Source organism: Bubalus kerabau, chromosome X (assembly GCF_029407905.1).
Source record: "Bubalus kerabau isolate K-KA32 ecotype Philippines breed swamp buffalo chromosome X, PCC_UOA_SB_1v2, whole genome shotgun sequence".
In the NCBI taxonomy this organism is placed as follows: domain Eukaryota; kingdom Metazoa; phylum Chordata; class Mammalia; order Artiodactyla; family Bovidae; genus Bubalus; species Bubalus kerabau.
This window is the reverse complement of record NC_073647.1, coordinates 68,055,857-68,080,240: the sequence shown is the minus strand read 5'-3', so window position 1 is coordinate 68,080,240 and position 24,384 is coordinate 68,055,857. Positions and strand designations below refer to the sequence as shown.

At 42.8% G+C, this 24,384-nt stretch overlaps 1 protein-coding gene across 3 annotated transcripts; it reads right to left on the bottom strand.

Moving 5' to 3' along the window:
* Nucleotides 1-1,215: 1,215 nt before the first annotated feature.
* LOC129638821 (protein BEX4-like) lies at nucleotides 1,216-23,882 on the bottom strand. Of its 3 annotated transcripts, none has more exons than XM_055563525.1 (3): nucleotides 23,812-23,882; nucleotides 2,146-2,223; nucleotides 1,216-1,809 (listed from the first exon to the last, which is right to left on the bottom strand). In XM_055563525.1, the coding sequence occupies exon 3, from the start codon at nucleotides 1,802-1,804 to the stop codon at nucleotides 1,442-1,444; it is 363 nt and encodes a 120-aa protein (XP_055419500.1). In that variant the 5' UTR covers nucleotides 1,805-1,809; nucleotides 2,146-2,223; nucleotides 23,812-23,882; the 3' UTR covers nucleotides 1,216-1,441. The 3 variants fall into 3 exon arrangements, with proteins under 3 accessions (XP_055419500.1, XP_055419499.1, XP_055419501.1); XM_055563524.1 differs by lacking the exon at nucleotides 23,812-23,882 and adding an exon at nucleotides 2,676-2,816; XM_055563526.1 differs by lacking the exon at nucleotides 23,812-23,882 and adding an exon at nucleotides 2,521-2,540.
* Between the last annotated feature and the right edge of the window lie 502 nt (nucleotides 23,883-24,384).

Genomic DNA, 24,384 nt, shown 5'->3' with positions numbered 1-24,384 from the left:
CCAGTGAATTCAGGAAGTATTCATCATGTTATTACACTTACTTCGTTTACACTTAATGTGACATGATACACATACGTGTTCATGAAATATACATACAGCTTCCTTGGTGGCTCAGTCGGTGAAGAATCTGCCTGCAATGCAGGAGACACAGGAGACACGGGTTTTATCCCTGGGTGGGGAAGATCCCCTGGAGAAGGAAATGGCAACCCACTCCAGTATTCTTGCTTGGACAATTCCATGGACAGAGGAGCCTGGTGAGCTACAGTCCATGTGGTTGCAGAGTCAGACAGACTAAGCGACTAACACGTCACTTTCCAACATACACACATACAATAGTGGCCTCTAGTGATATACACTAGAATTACCTGGAAAGCTTACTAAAAACGGGATCATTCGGAGTTCCCACTCTGGTTCTGGGCTTCCCTGGTGGCTCAGCTTGTAAAGAATCTGCCTGTAATGTGGGAGACCTGGGTTCAATCCCTAGTTGGGAAGATCCCCTGGGGGAGGGCATGGCAACCCACTCCAATATTCTTGTCTGGAGAATCCTCATGGGCAGAGGAGCCTGTCAGGCTGCAGTCCATAGGGTCGCACAGTCACACGACTGAGAGACTAAGTAGCGCTCTTGTTCTAAAGGATAGAAACCAGAGGTCCCACATTCTCAAAGAGCTTCCCCCACTAAGGTATTTTTATGAAGATGGTGGACTCACACTTCTTGAAAACAGTAGGACATGCAAGGAGATCGAACCAGTCAATCCTAAAGAAATTCAACCCTGAATATTCATTGGAAGGACTGGTGCTGAAGCTGAAGCTCCAATACTTTGGCCACTTGATGCAAAGAGCCAACTCATTGGAAAAGACCCTGATGAGAAAGATTGAGGGCAGGAGGAGAAGGGGACAACAAAGAATGAGATAGTTGGATGGCATCACTGACTCAATGGACATGAGTTTGAGCAAACTCAGGGAGATAGTGAAGGACAGGGAAACCTGGCATGCTGCAGTTTATGGGATTGCAAAGAGTTGGACACAACTTAGCGACTAAACAACAACAACAATGCATTCTTAAAGTTCTATCAGATATTGAATCATGAATATGATCCTTCCTGGTTGGTTGAGGACGAAAAATAACCAAAGACAATTGATATTTTGTGTCTAGGGAGCTAGAAGAGGAAAGGTAACATTAACAAAAAATAAAACAAGGTGTGTACCAGGAAGATTGCTTTTAAAACTGCTTTATTAATTTCATATTATGAAAAGAATACTTTTTCTTATAACTGAATGAAATTGCCCTGCTGACAGGAAGTTATACAATGAGACAAAATAGTATTCAGTTAGAAACTGGTAAGTGGAAACACCAAAAGATTTACAGAAAAAGTAACTCACAAAAACTACAAGCATGTAGAGCAGAGGCCATATTATTAACCTCAGGAAAACTCTTTAACATTCAAGGTATAAGGCAAAACTCACAATGATTGTCAGGTTCAGGAGTTTGATAGGGCACATGATATCTCATCTGCTGCTTCTTAGTCTTTCCCTTGATTTCTATTATCTGCCCCATAGGCTTTTCTACATTATTTCCCACTTCATTGTGATCAATACGCCTGTTGGGTATAGCCCATCGAAAATTAGGGACAAGTCGTCTAACCCATCCCAGTCTGATAGTTCCTCCAGACTTCTGGACTTTGCCCCCTCCCAAGTCGCGTGATTCCTCTCCAGTCTTCAAAGAGGCCTGATCCCCTCGTTCGTTTTTCTGGTGGGCATCTTCCATGTTGAAACTTTCTATTGCTCGTTCCTCTTTGGAAGCCATTGCTCCTAGGAGACAGAAGATGCAACAAGGGGCTATTTTCTGGATGGAATGATCAGCACCGAGGACAGAGGCCCTACTACGCACCTCTCAAGCTTCCCAGTCCTGGTGGTCAAAGGCTTTGCAAATTTTCCTTTTCCCACCTGGGAGGCCTCCTACGCCCTCTAGGAAGCCCCCAGTCCGAGCACTACCCGCCTCCCGCGCCCCCAACCCCCCATTTTCCCTGCCGATCCAGGCCCAGGTCTCTGCAGGCACCAAAATGGAGGACGGGGTTGCAGGGAGCATTTGGAGTCTTCGGGTTTTCCCCACGTTCCCCCCACCGCCCAACTGTCCCTCGCACCGACCTGGGCCTATCCTTGCTGTCTCCTGCTCCTTCCGATTCTTGCTGCAAGTGCGCCGCTGCAACACTTCGACTCGCAGACCTGCAGAGGGTCGGGGTGGGGGCAGGGGGCTGCTACAGCCAGGCGCTCGGCTCCTTCCTGGCCCCGCGTCCCCTACCCCCAGCCACCCCCACCCAGCGTGCCCCGATCCCAGGCTCAACTGCCCCCTTCTCAGCCCCCACACGCCGCGCCGACCAACATTTTATAACCCGAGAAGAACGGGGGCGGGGCAGGGGTGTGGGAAAAGCTCGCTACGGTGCGAGAAGCAGGTGTTAGCAAGGGCCTGCGGCCTTAAGGCCTCCCGGCCCGTCCCCCACCCAAGCCCCCGGGAAGGCCTACCGCTTTCGGCGGCCAAACGCCGGGTGTCGGGGCGGGGGCGGGGTGGCGTTGGGGCTGCAGTCTCCACTCCGAGGCAACGGACTCCCGAGGAGAGGTCCTCAGGCTGCGTCCGCTCGCCCGCGCCACCTTTGCGGACCCCACTCTGGGTCCCTTACCTGCTCCTCTCGCTTCTCCTCCTCTTAGGGGTCGTCCCCGGCCCACGCTCCCTCAGGGCCACCCGGAGCAGGTACCAAGAGGCGAGCCGGGTCCGACGCCAGAGCGGGGCGTGCAAGCAAGACGAGGCACTGGCCGGTTACGTGGGGCTTGTGTCACAATGGAAAGCCACGCCCTCGCCCCGCCCTTCCTGCCCCTCGGGGTCTCGCAGAGCCCTTGGTGGCGCACACACACTTTCCGTTGCCCCTCAGTCCTCACCACCACCACCCGCCGCCCTGTGACACTTGTCCAGGAGCCGGCCGTAGAACCCTCCTTTCTTCACGTGTTCCTGGGCCTTTCTCTGCCGGCCACCTAAGGGCAATATCTTCCCAGGGGCCGATAGCCATTCCCATTTCTCTTCTGAGGACTTGCCTTTTCCCTCCTCTGCACCTAGGATACACCCCCCACCTGCCGGGATTTAGGCGCAGCATTGTAAGGGATGCTAAACCCCTCAGCACTTAAGATAATCACACTTTAATGCAATATTCTAAAAAACAAAATTAATGCAAGAATATCTGTGATGAGCAAGTTGTCCCACCCACTTCACTCCCAAGCTGTTATTCTCCTTATCATGATTGTCCGCCGGTTTCTTATTTTCTCTGAACACAAATGCATGGGGGAGAGTGGGGAACAGGAAATGAGTCAAGGAGATGGTGTTGTTTCTAATTATTTTCACACTTTTTTGTTTTGTTCCTATTTTTGATTAAAAATTTCTTCTATTTATAGTTTACATTAACTTTATCTTTTATTATGGAAAATTTCAAACATATGCAAAAATAGAACAGTATAATGAAAGGCAATGTACTCATCACCGAGTGTACACAACAACTGAAAATGTATCGGGACAACTCATGGTCAATCTTATTTAATCTATATCCCCTTACCCACTTTCCACCCTTAGAGATGATCTTTGAAGTAAATCCTAGACATATCACTTGGTGCACTTCTGCTGCTGCTGCTGCTAAATCGCTTCAGTCATGTCAAACTCTGTGCGACCCCATAGACGGCAGCCCACCAGGCTCCGCCGTCCCTGGGATTCTCCAGGCAAGAACACTGGAGTGGGTTGCCATTTCCTTCTCCAATGCATGAAAGTGAAAAGTGAAAGTGAAGTCACTCAGTCATGTCTGACTCTTCGCGACCCCATGGACTACAGCCTACCAGGCTCCTCCGTCCATGGGATTTTCCAGGCAAGCGTACTGGAGTGGGGTGCCATTGCCTTCTCCGTTCTGCACTTCTCCAAGGACTCTTTTAATGACAACCATTATATCATTAACATGTGCTTAAGTCGCTTCAGTCGTGTCCGACTCTTTGCGACCCTATGGATCATAGCCTGCCAGGCTCCTCTGTCCATGGGATTCTCCAGGTGTGAATACTGGAGTGTGTTGCCATGCCCTCCTCCAGGGAATCTTCCCGACCCAGGGATGGAATCCAAGTCTCCTTTGTCACCTGCGCTGCAGGTGGATTCTTTACCAATAAGCCACTGGAGAAGCCCCTTGGCTATGACAATTTGATGGTACTGTGCTTTGGTGAGTGTATCCTGCTTTGTTTGTTGAGCTTCTTGGATGTGTGTGTTTGTGATTTTCCTTGAATTTTAAAAATTCTATCCATCATTTCTTCAAATAGTCTTTCTTCCTTCTCTCTTTCTCTTTTTTCTTTCTGCTCCTCAGACTGAGAAACAGACTTATCTTAAAGTTCCCTGATTCCTTTTTCTGCCTGTTTACATTTGATGTTGAACCTTGATATTGAATTTTTCATTTCAGCTACTGTACTTTTCAGCTTCAGGATTGCTGTTGGTTCCTATTTATAATTTTTTTCCTGTTTATTGATATTCCCTATTTGGTGAGACATCATTTTCCTGGGTTATTTTAGTTCTTTATCCTTTACCATTTTGATCATATTAAAGACAGTTGATTTAAAGTTTTTGCCTATTAAGTCCAATCTCTGGGCTTTCTGAGTAATGTGCATGCTAAGTTGCTTCAGTCATGTCTAATTCTTTGTGACCCCATGAACTGTAGCCCACAAGGCTCTTCTGTCCTTGGGATTCTCCAGGCAAGAATACTGGAGTGGGTTGCCATGCCCTCCTCCAGGGGATCTTCCTGACCCAGGGATGGAATCCACATCTCCTATGTCTACCTGCATTGGCAGGCAAGCTCTTTACAACTAGCACCAGCTGGGAAACCCTTCTGAAGGACAGTTTCTATTAATTTTTTTTTTCCTGTGAGTAAGCCATATTTTATTTGCATGCCTCATAATCTTTTTCCTGTTGATACTGGACATTTTGACTATTACTATGTGATACCTCTGGAAATCATATTCTTCCCTCTCCCCTGGATTTGTTGTTGCTGGCCATTGTGATTTGTAGCTGAATTTTTCTTTAGAGATTTTTCCAAAACTGTTTTTGTAAAGTCTTTATTCTTTATCATGTGTTTCCACTGAAGTCTGTGTTGCCTAAACTTAGTGGTCAGCTGGTGTTTGGACAGTTTATATAAATACCCGGAGTCAATGAAAGTTAAGAAGAAAAAAGAAGAAACACTCTTCCAAGTCTTTGCAGATTGGTCCTTGCTGGGGAACTCATTCAGTGTTTAGCCAGGCAATTTACAACTCTCTTAGTTTTTACTTCCTACTTCAGACTTTCCCTGGGTAGCTCAAATGGTAAAGAACCTGCCTGCAGTGCGGAAAACCTGGTTTCAATCCCTGGGTTGGGAAGATCCCCTGGAGAAGGAAATGGCAACCCACTTCAGTATTCTTGCCTGGAGAATCCCATGGACAGAGGAGCTTGGTGGGCTACAGTCCATGGGGTCACAAACACATCTGAGTGACTAACACTTTCTTTTCTTTCAGAGTCTGAAGGACATCCAGAGGTGAAAGCTTGGGGTCTCCTCAGGCCTGTAAAGCACATTCCCATTCTGGGCATATGTGTGGTCTTCTTGATCCCCCTTTATATTTGAGAACTTTTAAAAGCCCTTATTCTCCCATGTGTCTCCTTTCACAACCTCTTCCTCCCAGTTTTTTCATTACGTTTATTGTTTATTCTGAGTTTTGTCCTTTGCCCCAGGCAGCTAGGGAAAATATCTGAGCCTTTAAATGCTTTTAGCAAAAACCACTTTACTCCTTGGGAAAGCGCCGAATCAGGCAAAACAAAGATAAACATTCTGCCAGATGAGTTGAGATCCCGAGCCACAATTCACTGAGAATAAACTCCATAATGCTCCTTCTGGTACTAGCAACTTTCACCAGCTGATCTGGGGTGTTGGGGATGACTGCTCGGCAGTTGAGAATACCACAGCACTCTAACTACAATACAGGAGCTTCTCTCTTCAACAGGTTTTTCCCTGGTTGCTGACAAATGGAATGTTTCCTGTCGTATCAGTAAACAAAGGATGTCACAGTCATCAGCAATTGTAGCCACCACTGAAGGTGAGCTGATGAGTCCTGAGGGAACTCAGGGAGGAAAGAATATCTTCCATTTAAAAGCCATCAGACTGCAAACACTTCCTACTCTGAGCCCCGAGGAAACTCAGGATCTGAAAACACAGGGTACTGGCCCCAGATAGCTGAGGTGCACATCAAACGAATGATTACAGTGAGTCCAGACTCTGGCATCTTCCCATACACAGAAAAGCACTCAATTCTGTAACTTGACATATCTGGTTTCTCTAATCAACAGCAGTCTTTTGATGTTCCTGACTACCTGCTCTTTGTTGCAAAACTCCTATATATCCTAGCTCCTCTCTCACCTCTTTGGAGCAGCAGTTTCTCAGAGCTATCTGGGATGCTGTCTCCCCAGCTGCAGCCCTCATTTTGTCCCAGATAAAACTTAACTCACACCTCCCACATTGTGCATTTTTTCTAAGGCAACATTGCTGTAGTTGTTTGTGTTTTTAAAAAATTAGATTCCAGTGTGATGCAAAAGTTACTCTGCCATTTTTTGAGATGTCTTCTCTCTGTGTGTTTTTACACTCTCTAATATATAATGTCAGCATGCAGTTATCTTTCAAAAGTAACCTAAGAAAGCAGTACAAGATTATGCTTGATTTTCAGTAATTTTAAAGTGGAATACTCGGTTAATTATAATGTTTGGTACTTTGTCACAAATACATTTATATATTTGACTTGATTAAAAAACATGCTTTCTGGAATATAGCTATGGGAATTTCATATTTTGAAATATGTTTAAAAGTTATTACAAGGTTAAAAATTATAGATGAATATCAAAAATAAGTTTTTTTACCATTGTGAATAGTAAATATTTGGGTACTGTTTGAGTTCTTCTCAATTAAAAAATCATTTCTATTCAAAACAAAGTTACTTAAGTTTTAAAGGTTACTAGTACATGCTTCGGAGAAGGCAATGGCACCCCACTCCAGTACTCTTGCCTGGAAAATCCCATGGATGGAGGAGCCTGGTGGGCTACAGTCCATGGGGTCGCTAAGAGTCAGATACGACTGAGCGACTTCACTTTCACTCTTCGCTTTCATGCATTGGAGAAGGAAATGGCACTCCACTCCAGTGTTCTTGCCTTGAGAATCCCAGGGACAGGGAAGCCTGGTTGGGCTGCTGTCTATGGAGTCGCACAGAGTCGGACACGACTGAAGCGACTTAGCAGCAGCGGCAGCAGCAGTACATGCTTTCCCCTTTTACCTCATGCTCGTACCATGTCTGGTTACAGGAGCATTCCTTCCCTCAAGTCTCTCAAAAATAATCAGGATAAAAGATGAGTGAAAAAATAACTACACATGACAAAAGATCCAAAATGATAATGAAAGTGAAAGTGAAATTTGCTCAGTCCTGTCCGACTGTTTGTGACCCCAGGAACTATACAGTCCGTGGAACTCTCCAGGCCAGAATACTGGAGTGGGTAGCTTTTCCTTTCTCCAGGGGATCTTCCCAACCCAGGGATTGAACTCAGATCTCCGACGTTGCAGGCAGATTCTTTACCAGCTGAGCCACAAGGGAAGCCCAAAAATGATAATAAAACATCATAATGAAATAGAATATGTCCCAGCAGCATTAAAAACCCCATTTGTGCAACAACCTATTTCTAGTCATATGGAAATCAGCACAAGATACAACCACACTTGCATTAGGTATATTTCTTATTGCACAAGTGTACTTCTTCATTCAATTCTCCACATCAGGGATTTCTGGCATAAGGTTACAATACAATATCCTTTAACAGTCTCCCCTCTCCCTTAATAGGCAAGACGTGGCTTGCAAAGTAAACATCATAGTGGGTTATATGCAGAGGAAAGCAGGCCATTACAAAAGGAGGGATAAGTCTAGTGAAGTGGGAGAGTTACTTGTCCAAAGTGGATAGAACACATAAACAGCCACTCCACAGGTTTCCTTTGGGGCTATCCTAGATAGAAAGACCCATGGCTGGGCCCACTCTAAAGAGGTTCATCCTAGGGGTAGCATCTTGTAACAAAAGAGCACAGCTGAACTGGGAGATGAACACCTGGGCTCTTAATACTGGTTCTGTCATGTGCTCACTGAAGACTCTTGAAGTTCATATGTTGGGAGTTCCTTGGTGCCCATTTTGTCCACATTTCCCTTTCATTCCACATTCTCTCCTTCGGCAGCCATCTCACCTATACTTATATCTTCAATTGCCATTCATCCACATATGATTCCTGTGTTTCCCTCTCTAGGTCAGTCTCTGATCTAAATATCTTGCTACATTCTTAACATTCCCACTTGGGTATACAAAGGTATTGAGAAATCAAGATGGTTCATCATGTCCCACCAGAAAGGATCCATTATACATTGCTCATCCCGGTTGATATCACTACCTGTCACACAGATAATCAGGTGAAACAACCGAGAATCACACTAACACCTCCTTCTGTATCCCCCATCCAGCTCTCAAATCTTTCATGAGTTCATCTGTCTGTTCATTCTTTCATATGTCCTCTTGTCTGGTAGAAAGAAGACTATTGCTGGCTTAAGGGAGAATGGGGATAATCAATCACACAATCAAAGTCCTAGAGTGATCCATTGCAATTAGAAGGGGCTACTTCAGGAAGTTTTTTCACAGCAGGGAAAGTAGGGAGCATAGGTGGTGAGGCAGGTAAATTGGTATGTTTGGTGCTAGGGGCATATAGACAATCTCTTCTGTGATATTTTTGATATGCAGACAATCAGCATCTACTTTTCCAAAGAAACAAGAAGCCAAAAGAGCAGTTAAAAATGTTGAGGTCTGAGAGAGTGTTGAAGTTTTGAACGCAGACTAGATTGTTGTGCCACAGGGTTCTCAGATATTGAGAAAGTATACTGACTATGGAAATGTGGTAAAATTGCCAGCTAGGCCTGAGTTCTTTTCCATATCTTACAATAGCTTCCCTTGTACTTTTTTTTTTCTCACAGCTCTCCCTACATTTTCCAGCAGGTTCCAGCCACACTGGTTTTTATCTTTTTCTGGAATAAGTCATACTCACTCCCACTTCAGAGTACGCTCTTCCTTAGGCTAATATCAAAAGATTGCATACACACTCAGCTCATTCTTATCATCAAGGTGTTAGCTGAAATGTCACGTCCATAGCATGGCCTTCTCTAGTCACATAACATGGTGCAGCTCCAGGGATCATCATGTACATTGTAGTCAAAGTAAGTGATGATGATCTTTAAAGTTGTCAAACTGGGTGGCCCTGGAAATCCTTGACTGCTCACTACATAAATGTTATTTTTGATCCCATTTCTCTGTTTTATTTTCTTCATGGCACTCCTTGCTCACTGAAATTATATTAGTTATTTTATGTGTATCCAAAAAAGAATAGAAGCCCTATAAAGGGAGGGGCCTTTTCTGTCTTTAGCACTCAGTAAACAAGGCAATGGCACCCCACTCCAGTACTCTCGCCTGGAAAATCCCATGGATGGCGGAGCCTGGTAGGCTGCAGTCCACGGGGTCGCTAAGAGTCGGACACGACTGAGTGACTTCACTTTCACTTTTGCCTTTCACACATTGGAGAAGGAAATGGCGGCCCACTCCAGTGTTCTTGCCTAGAGAATCCCAGGGACGGGGGAGCCTGGTGGGCTTCCGTCTATGGGGTCGCACAGAGTCGGACACGACTGAAGCGACTTAGCAGTAGCAGCAGCAAACAAGTGCTGCATGGCTCGATTGTTACCTACCAGGTACACTAATACAGAAACAGATAAAGTTGAATGACAAAACCACATTCCTGAGTTCTAGACTCCAGGGAAAGTATTTAGCAGGTCTGGGTTAAGGTCTTAGAAGTTGTGATTTTTACAAGATCCCAGCTGATTCTTATAAAAGTGACCTGTGCCTCATGCTTAGGCCAACGCATATCTTTTAAAATGTTGTTTTACTCATTCTCAGACATAAATTGTGGCAATATTTTCTTAGGTTTGTCTCCCAAAGTAAAAGAAATAAAAGCAAAAATAAGCAAATGGGACCTGATCAAACTTATAAGCTTTTGCACAGCAAAGAAAACCATAAACAAAATGAAACAACAACCTACAGACTGGAAGAAAATCCTTGCAAAAGATTGACCAACAAGGGACGAACTTCTAAAATATACAAAGAGCTCATACAAGTCAATATAAAAACAAACAAACAACTCAATCATAAAATGGGCAGAAGACCTAAATAGACATTTCGCCAAAGAAGATATTCAGATGGCCAATAGGCACATGAAAAGTTGCTCAACATCGCTAACCATTAGAGAAATGAAAATCAAAACTACAATGAGGCATCACCTCACACTGGTCAGAATGGCTATCACCAAAAAGTCTAAAAACAATAAATGCTAGAAAGAGTGTGGAGAAAATGGAACCTTCCTACACTGTTGGTGGGAATGGAAATTGGTGCAGGCTCTATGGAGAACAGTATGAAGGTTCCTTAAAAAAAAAAAAATAGAGTTATCATATGATCCAGCAACCCCACTCCTTGGCATATATCTGGAAAAGATGAAAACTCTTATTTGAAAAGATACATGCACCTGAATGTTCATAGCAGCACTATTTACAATAGTCAAGATATGGAAGAAACCTAAATGTCCATTGACAGATAAATGTATAAAGAAGATGTGGTACATATATACAATGGAATATTACTCAGCCATAAAATGAATGAAATAATATCATTTGCAGCAACATGTATGGACCTAAAGATTATCATACTAAGTGAAGTAAGAGAGAGAGACATATATGATGTCACATGTAGGATCTAAAAAAATAGTACAAATGAAGTTATTTACAAAACAGAAACAGACTCACAGACATAGAAGACAAATTATGGTTACCAAAGGCAAAGTGGGGGGAGGGATAAATTGGGAGTAGGGGACTAATAGATGCAAACTACTATGTATAAAATAGATAAAAAATAAGGATGTATTATATAGCACAGGGAGCTATATTCAATATCCTGTAAAAACCATAATGGAAAAGAACCTGAGACTTCCTTGGATAAATCTCTGTTCTTTGAATTCAGGGGGCATGGGTTCAATCCCTAGTCATTGAAGATCCTTCATGTGGTGGAGTGTGGCCAAAAAAAAAAAAAAAAGAACCTGTAAAATAATATATATTTCTGATTTAACAAGAATGTAAACATTTGCCATTTGCAATCCCTTTTATTTTCACTTCTTTAAATTATTCATTAACTGATATAATATACAAAACATCAAATGAGTATTTTGTACCTCGAAGGTAATGATGAGTTTGTCCTGGTATTCTGAATGCTAACATTCCTGAGTGGCTAGGAGGACTCCATATTTTTATCTCGTTTAATCATTGAGGCTGGTGGAAGGGAGTAGCCTCTCCAAAAGGCCTTTATGATGAGAACATCTAACTCTCATTTCAATGTTTTACTTAGCCAAGTCAGTATCGCACTGTGTGCTTCCTCATCAGCTTCAGTGCCTTAAGATCAAAGTTCACACACTTTTCTGATGTTAAATCTAAAAGTCAAAATAAGACAATTGGAGAGCTTTTTAAATAGAAGGGTAGGGGGAGATTTTCTTCCTCTACTCTGGACTCGACTGTAGATGATTCAATTAAATGGAAAGGATATAATGACATTCTTTCTCTAGGACTCCACCTGGCAGCCAATTCTTCATAACAAACTGGCACAGAAACTCGTGTGGGCATGTAATGAATTTGTATGCTTATCCCTTTATGCTGTTACATTTTCAAGCAATAGGGAATCCTCTAGTAATCAAACTTTTCCATTCATATTCAGGACATCTCTTTAAAGGATGGAAGGGGCACTTTAGATCAGATAGAGAGAGACTTCTGCCTTACTGGGCTTCCCTGGTGGTTCAGAGGGTAAAGCGTCTGCCTGCAATGCAGGAGACCCGGGTTCGATCCCTGGGTCAGGAAGATCCCCTGGAGAAGGAAATGGCAACCCACTCCAGTATTCTTGCTTGGAGAAGCCCATGGGCAGAGGAGCCTGGTGGGCTACAGTCCACGGGGTCGTCTGCCTTACTAGGCAGGACTACACCCAGTCTCGGCTGGAAGAAGTTACAGAAGAAAACGACTTCTGCCCCAATTCCCAAGAAATATTTTGAGTATGAGGTCTCTCAGTGGGGAGTCGTTAAGGGTGACACACTGACTGAAACCACCCACCCTGACCGGCACCATAGTAACCATTTGCATGAGTTATTTTATAACAGGAGGTCCTGCTAAGGAACACAGAACTAACAAGCCACCATCAACCAGAAAAATTCAGGAAATGTCAAAAGGAGACACCACATGTCCTACCACTTCCCAGAACCCTTCTCACTGTCATCTACCTTGGCTGAGCAATGTGACTGCCACCAGGAAGAACCCTGAATCAGAATGACTGGACAAAGAAAAGCTGGAAACTAATCCCATCACCATAAAGCCCAAGACTTTGAGCCACATGGCAGAGCAATCTTCCTGGGTTCCGTTACCCTCCTGCTCTCCACCCAGGTGCCCCTTCCCAATAAAGTCTCTTGTTTTGTCAAAAAAAAAAAAAAAAAGAATGTAGGGGGCAAAGTGGGAATCAAAATGGCATCCTCTGAAGTGCCCCACTAGGTGCCCAACATTGGTACTTTAAAAATGAGGAAGGTTAAATGTCAGAGCAGTTAAATATCATTTTCAGGTCCCACAGTTAAAAGGCTAAGACCATCTCTGTGAGGGTTGTCTGACTCTAGTGACCATGGTCTCACCACTCTCCCACTTGAACTTCTCTTCTATATGGTGGCCTTGCAAGGATGAGGAATGAATGAGTTTATGCTTTCTGGGTAGGAAAATCTGTGTTGAGTGGTACAGGTTACCAGGGGATTTGTACTAATATTTATCTTCCTCCAATTGAAGATTTCTGATAGATACACAGGATTAGAGTTCATGTAAGACGTCTGGGATGAAATGTGGATAGGATCCTAGCAGATACCTAATACATGCATGGTAGCCATGTTCTATTTTATTCTTTCTTTTCTTTTTTTAACTTTTAACTGTTTGAAAAAAAATTTTTAATGTATTTATTTTAATTGGAGGCTAATTACTTCACAACATTGGAGTGGTTTTGCCATACATTGACATGAATCAGCCATGGGTGTACATGTGTTCCCCATCTTGAACCCCCCTCCCCCTCCCTCCTCATTCCATCCCTCTGGGTCATCCCAGTGCCCCAGCCCTGAGCACCCTGTCTCATGCATAGAATCTTGACTGGTGATCTGTTTCACATATGATAATATACATGTTTCCATGCCATTCTCTCAAATCATCCCCCCCGCCCCGCCTTCTCCCACATAGTCCAAAAGACCATTCTATACATCTGTGTCTCTTTAGCTATCTCGCATATAGGGTTATTGTTACCATCTTTCTAAATTCCATTATATGCGTTAGTATACTCTATTGGTGTTTTTCTTTCTGGCTTACTTCGTTCTGTATAAAACTCTCACTGTTTGCAGAAGACATGATCCTCTACATAGAAAACCCTAAAGATTCCACCAGAAAATTACTAGGGCTAATCAACGAATAAAGTTTCAGGATACAAAATTAACACATAGAAATCCCTTGCATTCCTATACTCTAACAATGAGAAAACAGAAAGGGAAATTAAGGAAACAATTGCGTTCATCATTGCCACGAAAAGAATAAAATACTTAGAAATATATCTACCTAAAGAAACAAAAGACCTATACATAGAAAACTATAAAACACTGGTGAAAAAATCAAAGAGAACACAAATAGATGGAGAAATATACCATGTTCATGGATTGGAAGAATCAATATAGTGAAAATGAGTATACTACCCAAAGCAATCTATAGATTCAATGCAATCCCTATCAAGCTACCAATGGTATTTTTCACAGAACTAGAACAAATAATTTCACAATTTGTATGGAAATATAAAAAAACCTCAAATAGCCAAAGCAATCTTGAGAAAGAAGGATGGAACTGGAGTAATCAACCTGCCTGACTTCAGGCTATACTACAAAGTTACGGTCATCAAGACAGTATGGTACTGGCACAAAGACAGAAATATAGATCAATGGAACAAAATAGAAAGCTCAGAGGTAAATCCACGCACCTATGGACACCTTATCTTTGACAAAGGAGGCAAGAATATACAATGGAGAAAAGACAATCCCTTTAACAAGTGGTGCTGGGAAAAGTGGTCAACCACTTGTAAAAGAATGAAACTAGAGCACTTACTAACACCAGACACAAAAATAAACTCAAAATGGATTAAAGATCTAAACGTAAGACCAGAAACTATAAAACTCCTAGTGGAAAACATAGGCAAAACACTCTCCAACATAAATCACAGCAGGATCCTGTATGACCCACCTTCCAGAATAATGGAAATAAACGCAAAAATGAACAAATGGGACCTAATTAAACTTAAAAGCTTTTGCACAACGAAGCAAACTATTTGACTCTTTCTGAGCCTGATTATTGTCTCTGCAAACTAAAGTTGCTGGACTAGGTAACTGGTAAGGTCCCTTTCTGCTTTGTTTTTATAAGGGCTACTTAGTAGTTTTTGGATGCTACAAAGTGAGTCCGAGTTCCTCCTCAACACCCCATCCCTCCTTGTAGGCTGTACTTCAGCCATATCAGACTGTCTCCTGGCTGTGTACCCCAAGCACATTGGGTACAGTTCCTCTTCCACGTTCTTTGCATAGTCAAGAATATCCATATAGGTATTCCACTTCCTCTCAACAATCCTACTCCTGAACGATTTAGCTCAAAACTCATCTCTTTCCCTCATGATTCTGACTGGCCTTGCCTGGCATGCAATATTTTCTCAAGAAGGACAAAACAAAAGAATGAAGCCATTGCAGTGAAGGTTTAATATTCTTAATGCATAAAAGCAATACATATCAGGAAATGTGGTTAATTGTATTGGTAACTAGGGAAATGGAGGTGAAAACAACAGAAAGCAATATTTCAGAGTAATCAGTTGAGGAAGACTTATTTTAAAATTCTCACATGAGTTTGGGTGAACTCCAGGAGTTGATGATGAACAGGGAGGCCTGGCGTGCTGCGATTCATGGGGCTGCAAAGAGTCGGACACGACTGAGCAACTGAACTGAACTGAACTGAAATACCAAAGCTCTGGTTTGTTTTTGGTTTTATTTTTTGTTTCTATGATACATAAATTGAGAATTTTTACCCATTGCTGGTGGCAGTTTAAAAAGGTAGGAACATTTGGGGGCATAATTTTATAATTTCAAGTAAATCTTATTCCTATCCTAAGACTCAGATGTTTTATGCTTAGGCACATAACACCTGGAAACTCATATATACATACATACATATATTCATAAAACACTATACTACTTAAGGAGTGGGGCAAGTATTTTGTAATCCTTTTTAAGGTCGCATAGCTTGTTAAGAGGATTACTAAGATTCTAACCCTAATTTTTCTCACTCTACACTAGCATACTGACTCCCCCACGGACAGTCGCCTTTTCAGACTCAGGTTCGGGTTTGTGTAAATGTATGTGATGTGAAAACCCTGGTAGAATCTTGCAGGTGTAAAGGACAGAACCACTAAGTAGGAGGTTGTAGAAAAGTTGAGGGTTGAACAGAGAGAAAGGTGTGAAGTAAGAGTTTGAATTCAGGTTGCCAGTGCCTGGCACATAGAAGTTGCTCATAAATATATAGTGAAAGGAGGAATGAAATACCAATATTGAAAAGATGAGCCTCTGACAGTGACCATATTTCTTTCCAACCTTTTCTTAATTGTATACAAGATAAAGGCTTGTTTTATACTTCCAGTTTTAGCATCTGCTTTGTAAAAATTAATTTTTTAAATGTTACTTGCTTTGACAATGTGAAATACGAACTTTGGGTGATAAAGTGTATGTAGGTTTATTGATTGTAAGAAATGTACCACTCTGAGGTGGAATGTTGGTAGTACTGAGGGGGAGATTGTGTGGGTGTGCAGGAGCATGGGGTGTATGGGAACTCTCTGAACTCTCTGTACTGCCCAATTTTTCCTTGAACTTAAAGCTGATCTACAAAATAAAGTCTACCTAAACAAACAAAAATGTTTATTGCTTTGGTTTTCTTTCCTTGCTAAAAGAAAGTGTTTTTGCTTCGAGGAAATTTAGGAATTAGAGGTCTTCATCAGCTGGTGACAAGAACTGAAATTGCAACTTGAATCTCATGGTTGAGAAGAACAGATTAGGAAGGGGTGAGGGAGGACTAGGGTTCCCTTAAACTCATGTAACAGACTTTTCTAGATGTGAAATGCAGCACAAGACCCTGTGCTTCCATTGCTATTACCTATGCAGTCTCTGAGCCTCATGACAGACAGATCCTACCTGATCAGTAAAATTTGGGATGATGATATACATAGTATCTAATTTGCTTCCTCCCCTATTCATGATTAACTATGGACATATTTTCAGAAAGTAAATCTCTCATTACAACAACAATTTGCAAATAAATGTAAGACCAGATTCCAATCTCCTGTTTTAAAATGTTATTTTTATCGTAATTACATAAGTAGTAAATTTTGGATGGAAGGTAAATTCAAACAACACAGAAATACATATAATGCCTATATTTTGCCACAGCCCTGGAGATATCCATTACTGTAGTTGGTGTATGTATAATTTATATATAATGTACACTATTTGAAGAGCTTTATAGAAATACCATTTTGTAGAACATTCTCCACATCCAGCCACCTGTAAATGATGAATTCAGTGTTTACACATTGTCCTGGCAATGCAGAAGAATCAGAAAAACTAAAGACTGTTTATCATCTTCATCAACTTTTAGGCCTTGAACCCTTACATTTTCAACATTAATACAAACTGGTTTATGATTCTCTTTTCAATGAATAGATAAACAAACATACCAAGACCCCCCCCTAAAATGCTTCCTTACAAATCAATATTCCTGAACTACATCCTCCCCTCTCTCTTTTCATTTTCACAAACAATAAACTTCTCAAAACAGCGGGGAACTATTAATATAGTCACAGTCTCCACTTTCCAACCTCCCTGTTATTCCTCAGCCCATCCTTGTCTATTGCCTCTCCATTTAGCTCAATCTGTTCTTAACAAGGTCACCAATGGCATCATTGTTATAAAATCCAAAGGGGTTCCTTTCAGCCCATATATATAGCCCATATATATACAGGAGCCCACGTTTCTGATGAAAATAATACATGCTCTTTGTTTCACCTTGTTAAAAAATCACAAACTTATAGAAAAGTTGCTGGTATAAAATAAAGGATCCTCTGCCCCACCTCCTTCTCTGGACCCTAAGAGAGCAAGTTGCCAACACAATGCTGATGCCCTGTAGCTCCCAAATACTTTAGAGTGTATGTTTTAAAGGCAAGAATATTCTCCTGTGTAACTAGAAGACAACCATCAAAATCAGGGAGTTATCATTAATAATATTTATTACAAGCTAATCCTCAGACCCTGTTCAAGTTTTGCCAGTGGTCTTAACAATATCCTTCATAGCAAAAGGATCCAGGACAGAATCTTATATTGTCATGTCTCTTTCGTTTTCCACAGTCTAGCAAAGCTCCTCAGTTTTTTCTTGACTTTGATGACCTCAACGTTTTTGAAGACTGTGAGTCAGTAATTTTAAACCCTCTCCTCCCTCTCTTCCCTTTCCATTGCTTACTGCCTTGAGACTTTCAGAGCTACAATTCTAGATCTGATCACCAGGGGTATTTGTCCACATTGACTACATTTTACAAAGGAAAAGCCATAATTTCCTTTCTTTCTTTCTTTTTCTTCTGCTCTTATTTCAGTGACTCATCAAACTGTTGACTATTTCCATTATAACTTTCAAGTCTGTTTTGTGTATGACTTCTCTGGCATGTGATTGATTTGAACCAACACTTCACCTAAGAAATTACATAAATGGCACATAGGTACATGAAAAGATGATCAACAGTATTAGTCAATACGGAAATGTAAATTAAAATTACAATGAGACATCACTACACCCTGTGTGAATGGCCAAAATTTAAAATAATGACTACACTAAGCACTGACAATATTGTGCTTGGAAGATTGAACCCTCATACACTGCTGATGGGAATGAAAAATGGTACAACCACTTCAGAACCAGTTTGGTGATTTCTCACAATATCAATCTTACATCTGCCATATGCTCCAGCCATTGAACCCCTAAGTATTTACCCTAGCGGAAGAAAGCATGTGTTCATCTAAAGACTTAAATACAAATGTTCATACTGGTGTCATTTAAAAGTGCTTCATACTGGAAACAACCTCATATCCATCACCAGATGAATGGATAAAACAAATTGTGATATATCTGTGTAACAGAATACCATTCAGCAATAAAAAGAAATTACCTACACAGTCAACAAATGAATAAATCTAGAAATAGGCTGAATGAAAGAAGCTAGAAAAAAGTACATTCTGTACAATTCTATTTACATAAAATCATAAACAATGAAATTAATTAATAGAGACAGAAGTCCAGTGGTTTCCTGGGAATGGAAAAGATCCAGGCGAGGAAGTTTGAGGCCAGAGGCAGGTGGGTGGGGAGGTTACAAAGAGGCAGGAGGAATTCATTGGCTCCTTTGTAGTGTTAGTTTCATGATATAGACATGAGGTAGGAGGTAGATGGACCCCCACCACCCAGGAAAAGCAATTGAAGTTCCTTCCCTGTGGACAGAAACTCCAAATCATCCATAGCAGAACAACTGAGAGGAGGCTGGGCCCTACCCATATAAGAAATAAAAGATCACATATTATTCATTCTTTACTCTTCAGAGGCACAGGTCAGTAGTGGCCTGCCACAGGGACAGGGTTTCTGGATGCAGCAGACCTGGGAGGTGCAGTGTGTGGCGTGAGTCCTCTTCAAGGAGGTCACCATTAGCTCCACTATAGAGCCACTGAGCAGACGACCCACAAACTAGAGACAAATTATACCAAAGAAGTTCTCACACTGTTGTAAAAATTCTAGGGCCAATAACAGATTTCCCAAAGTGGGGATGCAGCAAAGGGCCTGAGAACTCCCAGGGATTTGATGACAGAACTTCCCTCGGACTGGGGAAACAGACTCTTGGAGGGCACAACAAAACCTTGTGTGCACCAGGACCCAGGAGAAAGGAGCAGTGACCCCACGAGAGACTGAGGCAGACTTGCCTGTGAGTGTCTGGAGTCTCTGGTGGAGGCATGGGTCAACAGTGGCCTGCCACACAGTCAGGGGCACGGACTACAACAGTCCTGGGAGCTGTGGTGTGCTGGCACAAGTCCTTTTGAAGGAGGTTGCCAGTACAGTCATTACCCTCCTACTGTAGCTTGGCCTCAGGACAAACTACAGGTAGGGAACACAGTCCTACCCAGCAGCAGAAAACTGGATTAAAGATTTACTGAGCATGGCTTTGCCCAGCAGAGGCAGACCCAGTATTCCACACAGCTAGTCCCTCCCATCAGGGAGCTTGCACAAGCCTATTATCCTTATCCATCAGAGGGAAGACAATATGCAAGCCATAATCGCAGAAAACGAGTCAAACTGATCATTTGGATCACAGCCTTGTCTAACTGAATGAAACTATGAGCCATGCCGTGTAGAGCCTCAAGACAAACAGGTCACGGTGGAGAGTTCTGACAAAATGTGGTCCACTGGAGAAGGGAACGGCAAACCACTTCACTATTCTTGCCTTGAGAACCCCATGAACAGTATGAAAAGGTAAAAAGATATGACACTGAAAGATGAACTCCCCTAGTCGGTATGTGCCCAACATGCTACTGGAGGAGAGTGGAGAAATAGTTCCAGAAGAAAAGAAGAGGATGAGCCAAAGCGGAAAAAAATGCCCTGTTGTGGATGTGTCTGGTGGTGAAAGTAAAGTCTAATGCTGGAAAAACAATATTGCATAGGCACTGAGACTATGAGGTCCATGAATGAAGGTTAATTGCAAGTGGTCAAACAGGAGATGGCAAGAGTGAACATTGACAGTTTAGGAATCAGTGAACTCAAATGGATGGGAATGGATGAATCTACAAATGGGAATCCCTTATGATTATACAGTGGAAGTGACAAATAGATTCAAGGGATTAGATCTGATAGAGTGCCTGAAGAACTATGGATGGAGGTTTGTGACATTTTATAGGAGGTGGTAATCAAAACCATCTCCAAGATAAAGAAATGCAAAAAGGCAAAATGGTTGTCTGAGAAGGGCTTACAAATCGCTGAGAAAAGAAGAGACGTGAAAGGCAAAGGAGAAAAGGAAATACACATCCATCTGAATGCAGAGTTCCAAAGAATAGCAAGGAGAGATAAGAAAGCCTTCTTCAGTGATCAATGCAAAGAAATAGAGGAAAACAATAGAATGGGAAAGACTAGAGATCTCTTCAAGAAAACTAGAGATACCAAGGGAACATTTCATGCAAAGATGGACACAATAAAGGCATGGACCTAACAGAAGCAGAAGATATTAAGAGGTGGCAAGAATACACAGATGACCTATACAAAAAAGATCTTAATGATTCAGATAACCATGATGGTGTGATCACTCACCTAGAGCCAGACATCCCAGAGTGTGAAGTTAAGTGGGCCTTAGGAAGCATCACTATGGACAAAGCTAGTGGAGGTAATGGAATTCCAGCACAGCTGTTTCAAATCCTAAAAGATGATGCTGTGAAAGTGCTGCACTCATTATGTCAGCAAATTTGGAAAACTCAGCAGTGGCCACAGGACTGGAAAAGGTCAGCTTTCCTTCTAATAACAAAAAAGGGCAATGTCAAAGGATGTTAGGACTACCACACAATTGCACTCATCGCACATGCTAACAAAGTTATGCTCAAAATTCTCCACGCCAGACTTCAAAAGTTCATGAACCATGAATTTCAAGATGTTCAAGCTGGATTTAGAAAAGGCACAGGAATCAGATATCAAATTGCCAACATCTGTTGGATCATAGAAAAAGCAAGAGAATTCCAGGAAAACATCTACTTCTGCTTTATTGATTATGCCAAACCCTTTGACTATGTGGATCACAACAAACTGTGGGAAATTCTTAAAGAGACGGGAATACCAGACCACCTTATTTGCCTCCTGAGAACCTGTATGCAGGTCAAGAAGCAACAGTTAGAACCAGACATGGAACAATGGACTGGTTCCAAATTGGGAAAGGAGTACATCAAGGCTCTATATTGTCACCCTGTTAATTGAATTTATATGCAGTGTACATCATGTGAAATGCCAGGCTGGATGAAGCATCAGCTGAAATGAAGATTGGTGGGAGAAATATCAATAAACTCAGTTATGTCACCAGATGTCACCACCCTTATGGCAGATAGTGAAGAGGAACTAAGGAGCCTCTTGACGAAAATGAAAGAGGAGAGTGAAAAATCTGCCCTAAAACTCAACATTCAAAATACTAAGATCATGGCATCCAGTCCCATCACTTCATGGTAGATATATGGGGAAAGAATGGAACAGTAACAGACATTATTTTCTTGGATTCAAAAATCACTGCAGATGGTGACTATGACATTAAAAGGTGACATTAAAAGATGCTTGCTCCTTGGAAGAAGAGCTTTGACAATCCTAGACAGCATATTAAAAAGCAGCGACATTACTTTGCTGACAAAGGTCCTTATTGTCCAAGCTATGGTTTTTCCAATAGTCATCTATGGGTGTGAGAGTTGGACCATAAAGAAAGCTGAGCGCCAAAGAATGGATGCTTTTGAACTGTGGTGTTGGAGAAGACTCTTGAGAGTCCCTTGGACCGCAAGGAGGTCAAGCCAGTCCATCCTAAAGGAAATCAGTCCTGAATATTCACTGGAAGGACTGGTGCTGAAGCTGAAGCTCCAAGACTTTTGCCACCTGAGGGGAAGAATGGACTCATTAGAAAAGACCCTGATTCTGGCAAAGATTGAAGACAAGAGGAGAAGGGGATGACAGAGGATGAGATGGTTGGATGGTATCACTGACTCGATGGACATGAGTTTGAGGAAACTCTGGGAGACAGTGATGGACAGGAAAGGCTGGTTTGCTGCAGTCCACAGGGTCGCAAAAAGTTGGACATGACTGAGGGAGTGAACTGAACTGAACTGAAATGGGCCTCAGGACTACTACAAAGCAAGTAGCTGCTAATGGATTGACATTCCACTTGTTAAATCTCTTTCCCATGAGATCAAAGTACCTTCTCTACTTTTAGGGTAGAATCTCACAGGAGTATTTCTTTTTATTTTCTTAAAATATCTATTTATTTATTTATTTTTGGTTGTGTTGGGTCTTCATTGCTACACTCAGGTTTTCTCTAGTTGCAGAGACCTAGGGCTACTCTTTGTTGCAGTGCATGGGCTTCCTATTGTGGTGGCTTCTCTTGTTGTAGAGCACAGGCTGTAGAGTGCACAGACTTCAGTAGTTACTGCACATGTGTTCAGTAATTTTGGCTCCTTGGCGCCATAGCTCAGGCTCAGTAGTTGTGGCACATGGGCCTAGGTGCCCCATGGCATTGGGATCTTCCCATACCAGGGATCGAACCATTGTCCCTCACATTGCAAAGGAAGATTCTTAACTGCTGGACCATCAGGGAAGCCCAGGAGCCATTTCATAACATGCTTTCATCCAGATCTATGAACTCACTAGAGCCAGATGTCATATTCCACCACGAAGTGAAGGGTTGGGGTCTCCAGAGGACCACTGCCCTTGAATCTGGAGTAGAAGCTCCATCAGCCATCAGGACACAGGTCCTCAGAACCTGCCTCCTTCAGACACCTGATATGAGCAAGGCCATCAGCATGAGGAACCCACTCCAGTACTCTTGCCTGGAATATTCCATGGATGGGGGAGCCTGGTAGGCTACAGTCCATGGAGTCGCAAAGAGTCAGACAGGACTGAGTGACTTCACTTTCTTTCTATAGTTCCTTCTGGAGAAGGAAATGGCAACCCACTCCAGTGTTCTTGCCTGGAGAATCCCATGGACAGAGGAGCCTGGTGGGCTATGGTCTATGGGGTTGCAAAGAGTCGGACACGACTAAGCAACTAACACACACACACACACACACACGCACATATCAGCATGAGAGCTGCACAAGGAAAGACACATCCAGCAATCACCATGGTTTACCGGTGTAACTGCGTGCCCTGCACCGTGCGAGGCACTGGGTTAGCTGACAATGACACTGAAACAACTGGGTAGTGACTATAACAACCAGATGTTACAATGAGCTTCCCACCATGGCCTTTTTCTTCTCCTTTCCTCATCTATCCCTTAACGACAAAGTTGAAAAGGAGTAAGAAGTGGCCTGACTTCATACAGATGTTCATGATCCCGCAATACCCACAGGGCCATAGGCTTACTCATGTGTTATCAATGAATGTTCTCAGAGTTCCTGTGGGGAAAGCAATCTCATCCCCATTTTACAGCGGGAAAAACTGAGGCTCAGAGAGAGTCGCTACCTGTCTCACCTCCCGCGCTCCTGCCTTAAGGAGGAAAGTGGCTCCAGGACACCCCTGGAGCAGGACGCCACACTCACTGGGGCCGGGCGGGACCCCAGAGCTTTACCTACGAGACAGCGGGACACCGAGCCCCAAAGCGGGAAAGCGGCGGCTTGAATGCGGATCCCTTTGTCTCCCCACAGCCCAGGGCGATCCCGCCCCCCACCCCCTGCCGGGCCCCACACCCTCAGCAGAGTCCCAAACACCTGAAGACTGAACCTGTGGTGCTCTCGGGTTATGCGTCTCCGCAGAAAAATCGTCACGGTCACCATAGTTACGTCAGGTTTCCATGGCAACGGCGATACGCAGGCTAGTCCGCCACATCCGGAAATGCCTTTTCACCCTCCGTCACCACCCTGGACTTCTGTGAAAGCAGAGCACATTAGCTTTGGCTGCCAACAGAAAAAGCGTACTAATTAGAGGTACAAGACTGGGATCTGGGAAACTGGCAAACTCCAGGAGGAGAGTTGCCCCAGAGAGGTATCCTGCCTGGGGTTCTTAGAGATGGTCTACCCCCGAAGGCTAACAGCTGTCATCTGTGGTAAGAACATTCAGAGAATGCTTATAATCATGTGATTGAACAATCTAGGAACTCGGAAAGATGTCATTTAAAGAAACATTCAGAGGTGCTTCAGGGAGGCAGGCCTAGAATAATGTAATCATTTAATAGGCAGAAAGAAATCTGGTCGATTGCCTATACAATTGGTTTCTGTTTGGGAAATTCTTATTATCCATTCCTGATACTTTCTTCCATGAGGAGGGACATCTATGACCAAAACATGTCTAGCTTCT

Bases quoted from the DNA above. Each gene is read 5' to 3' on its own strand.
- LOC129638821 (XM_055563525.1), bottom strand. From the start codon at position 1,804: ATGGCTTCCAAAGAGGAACGAGCAATAGAAAGTTTCAACATGGAAGAT.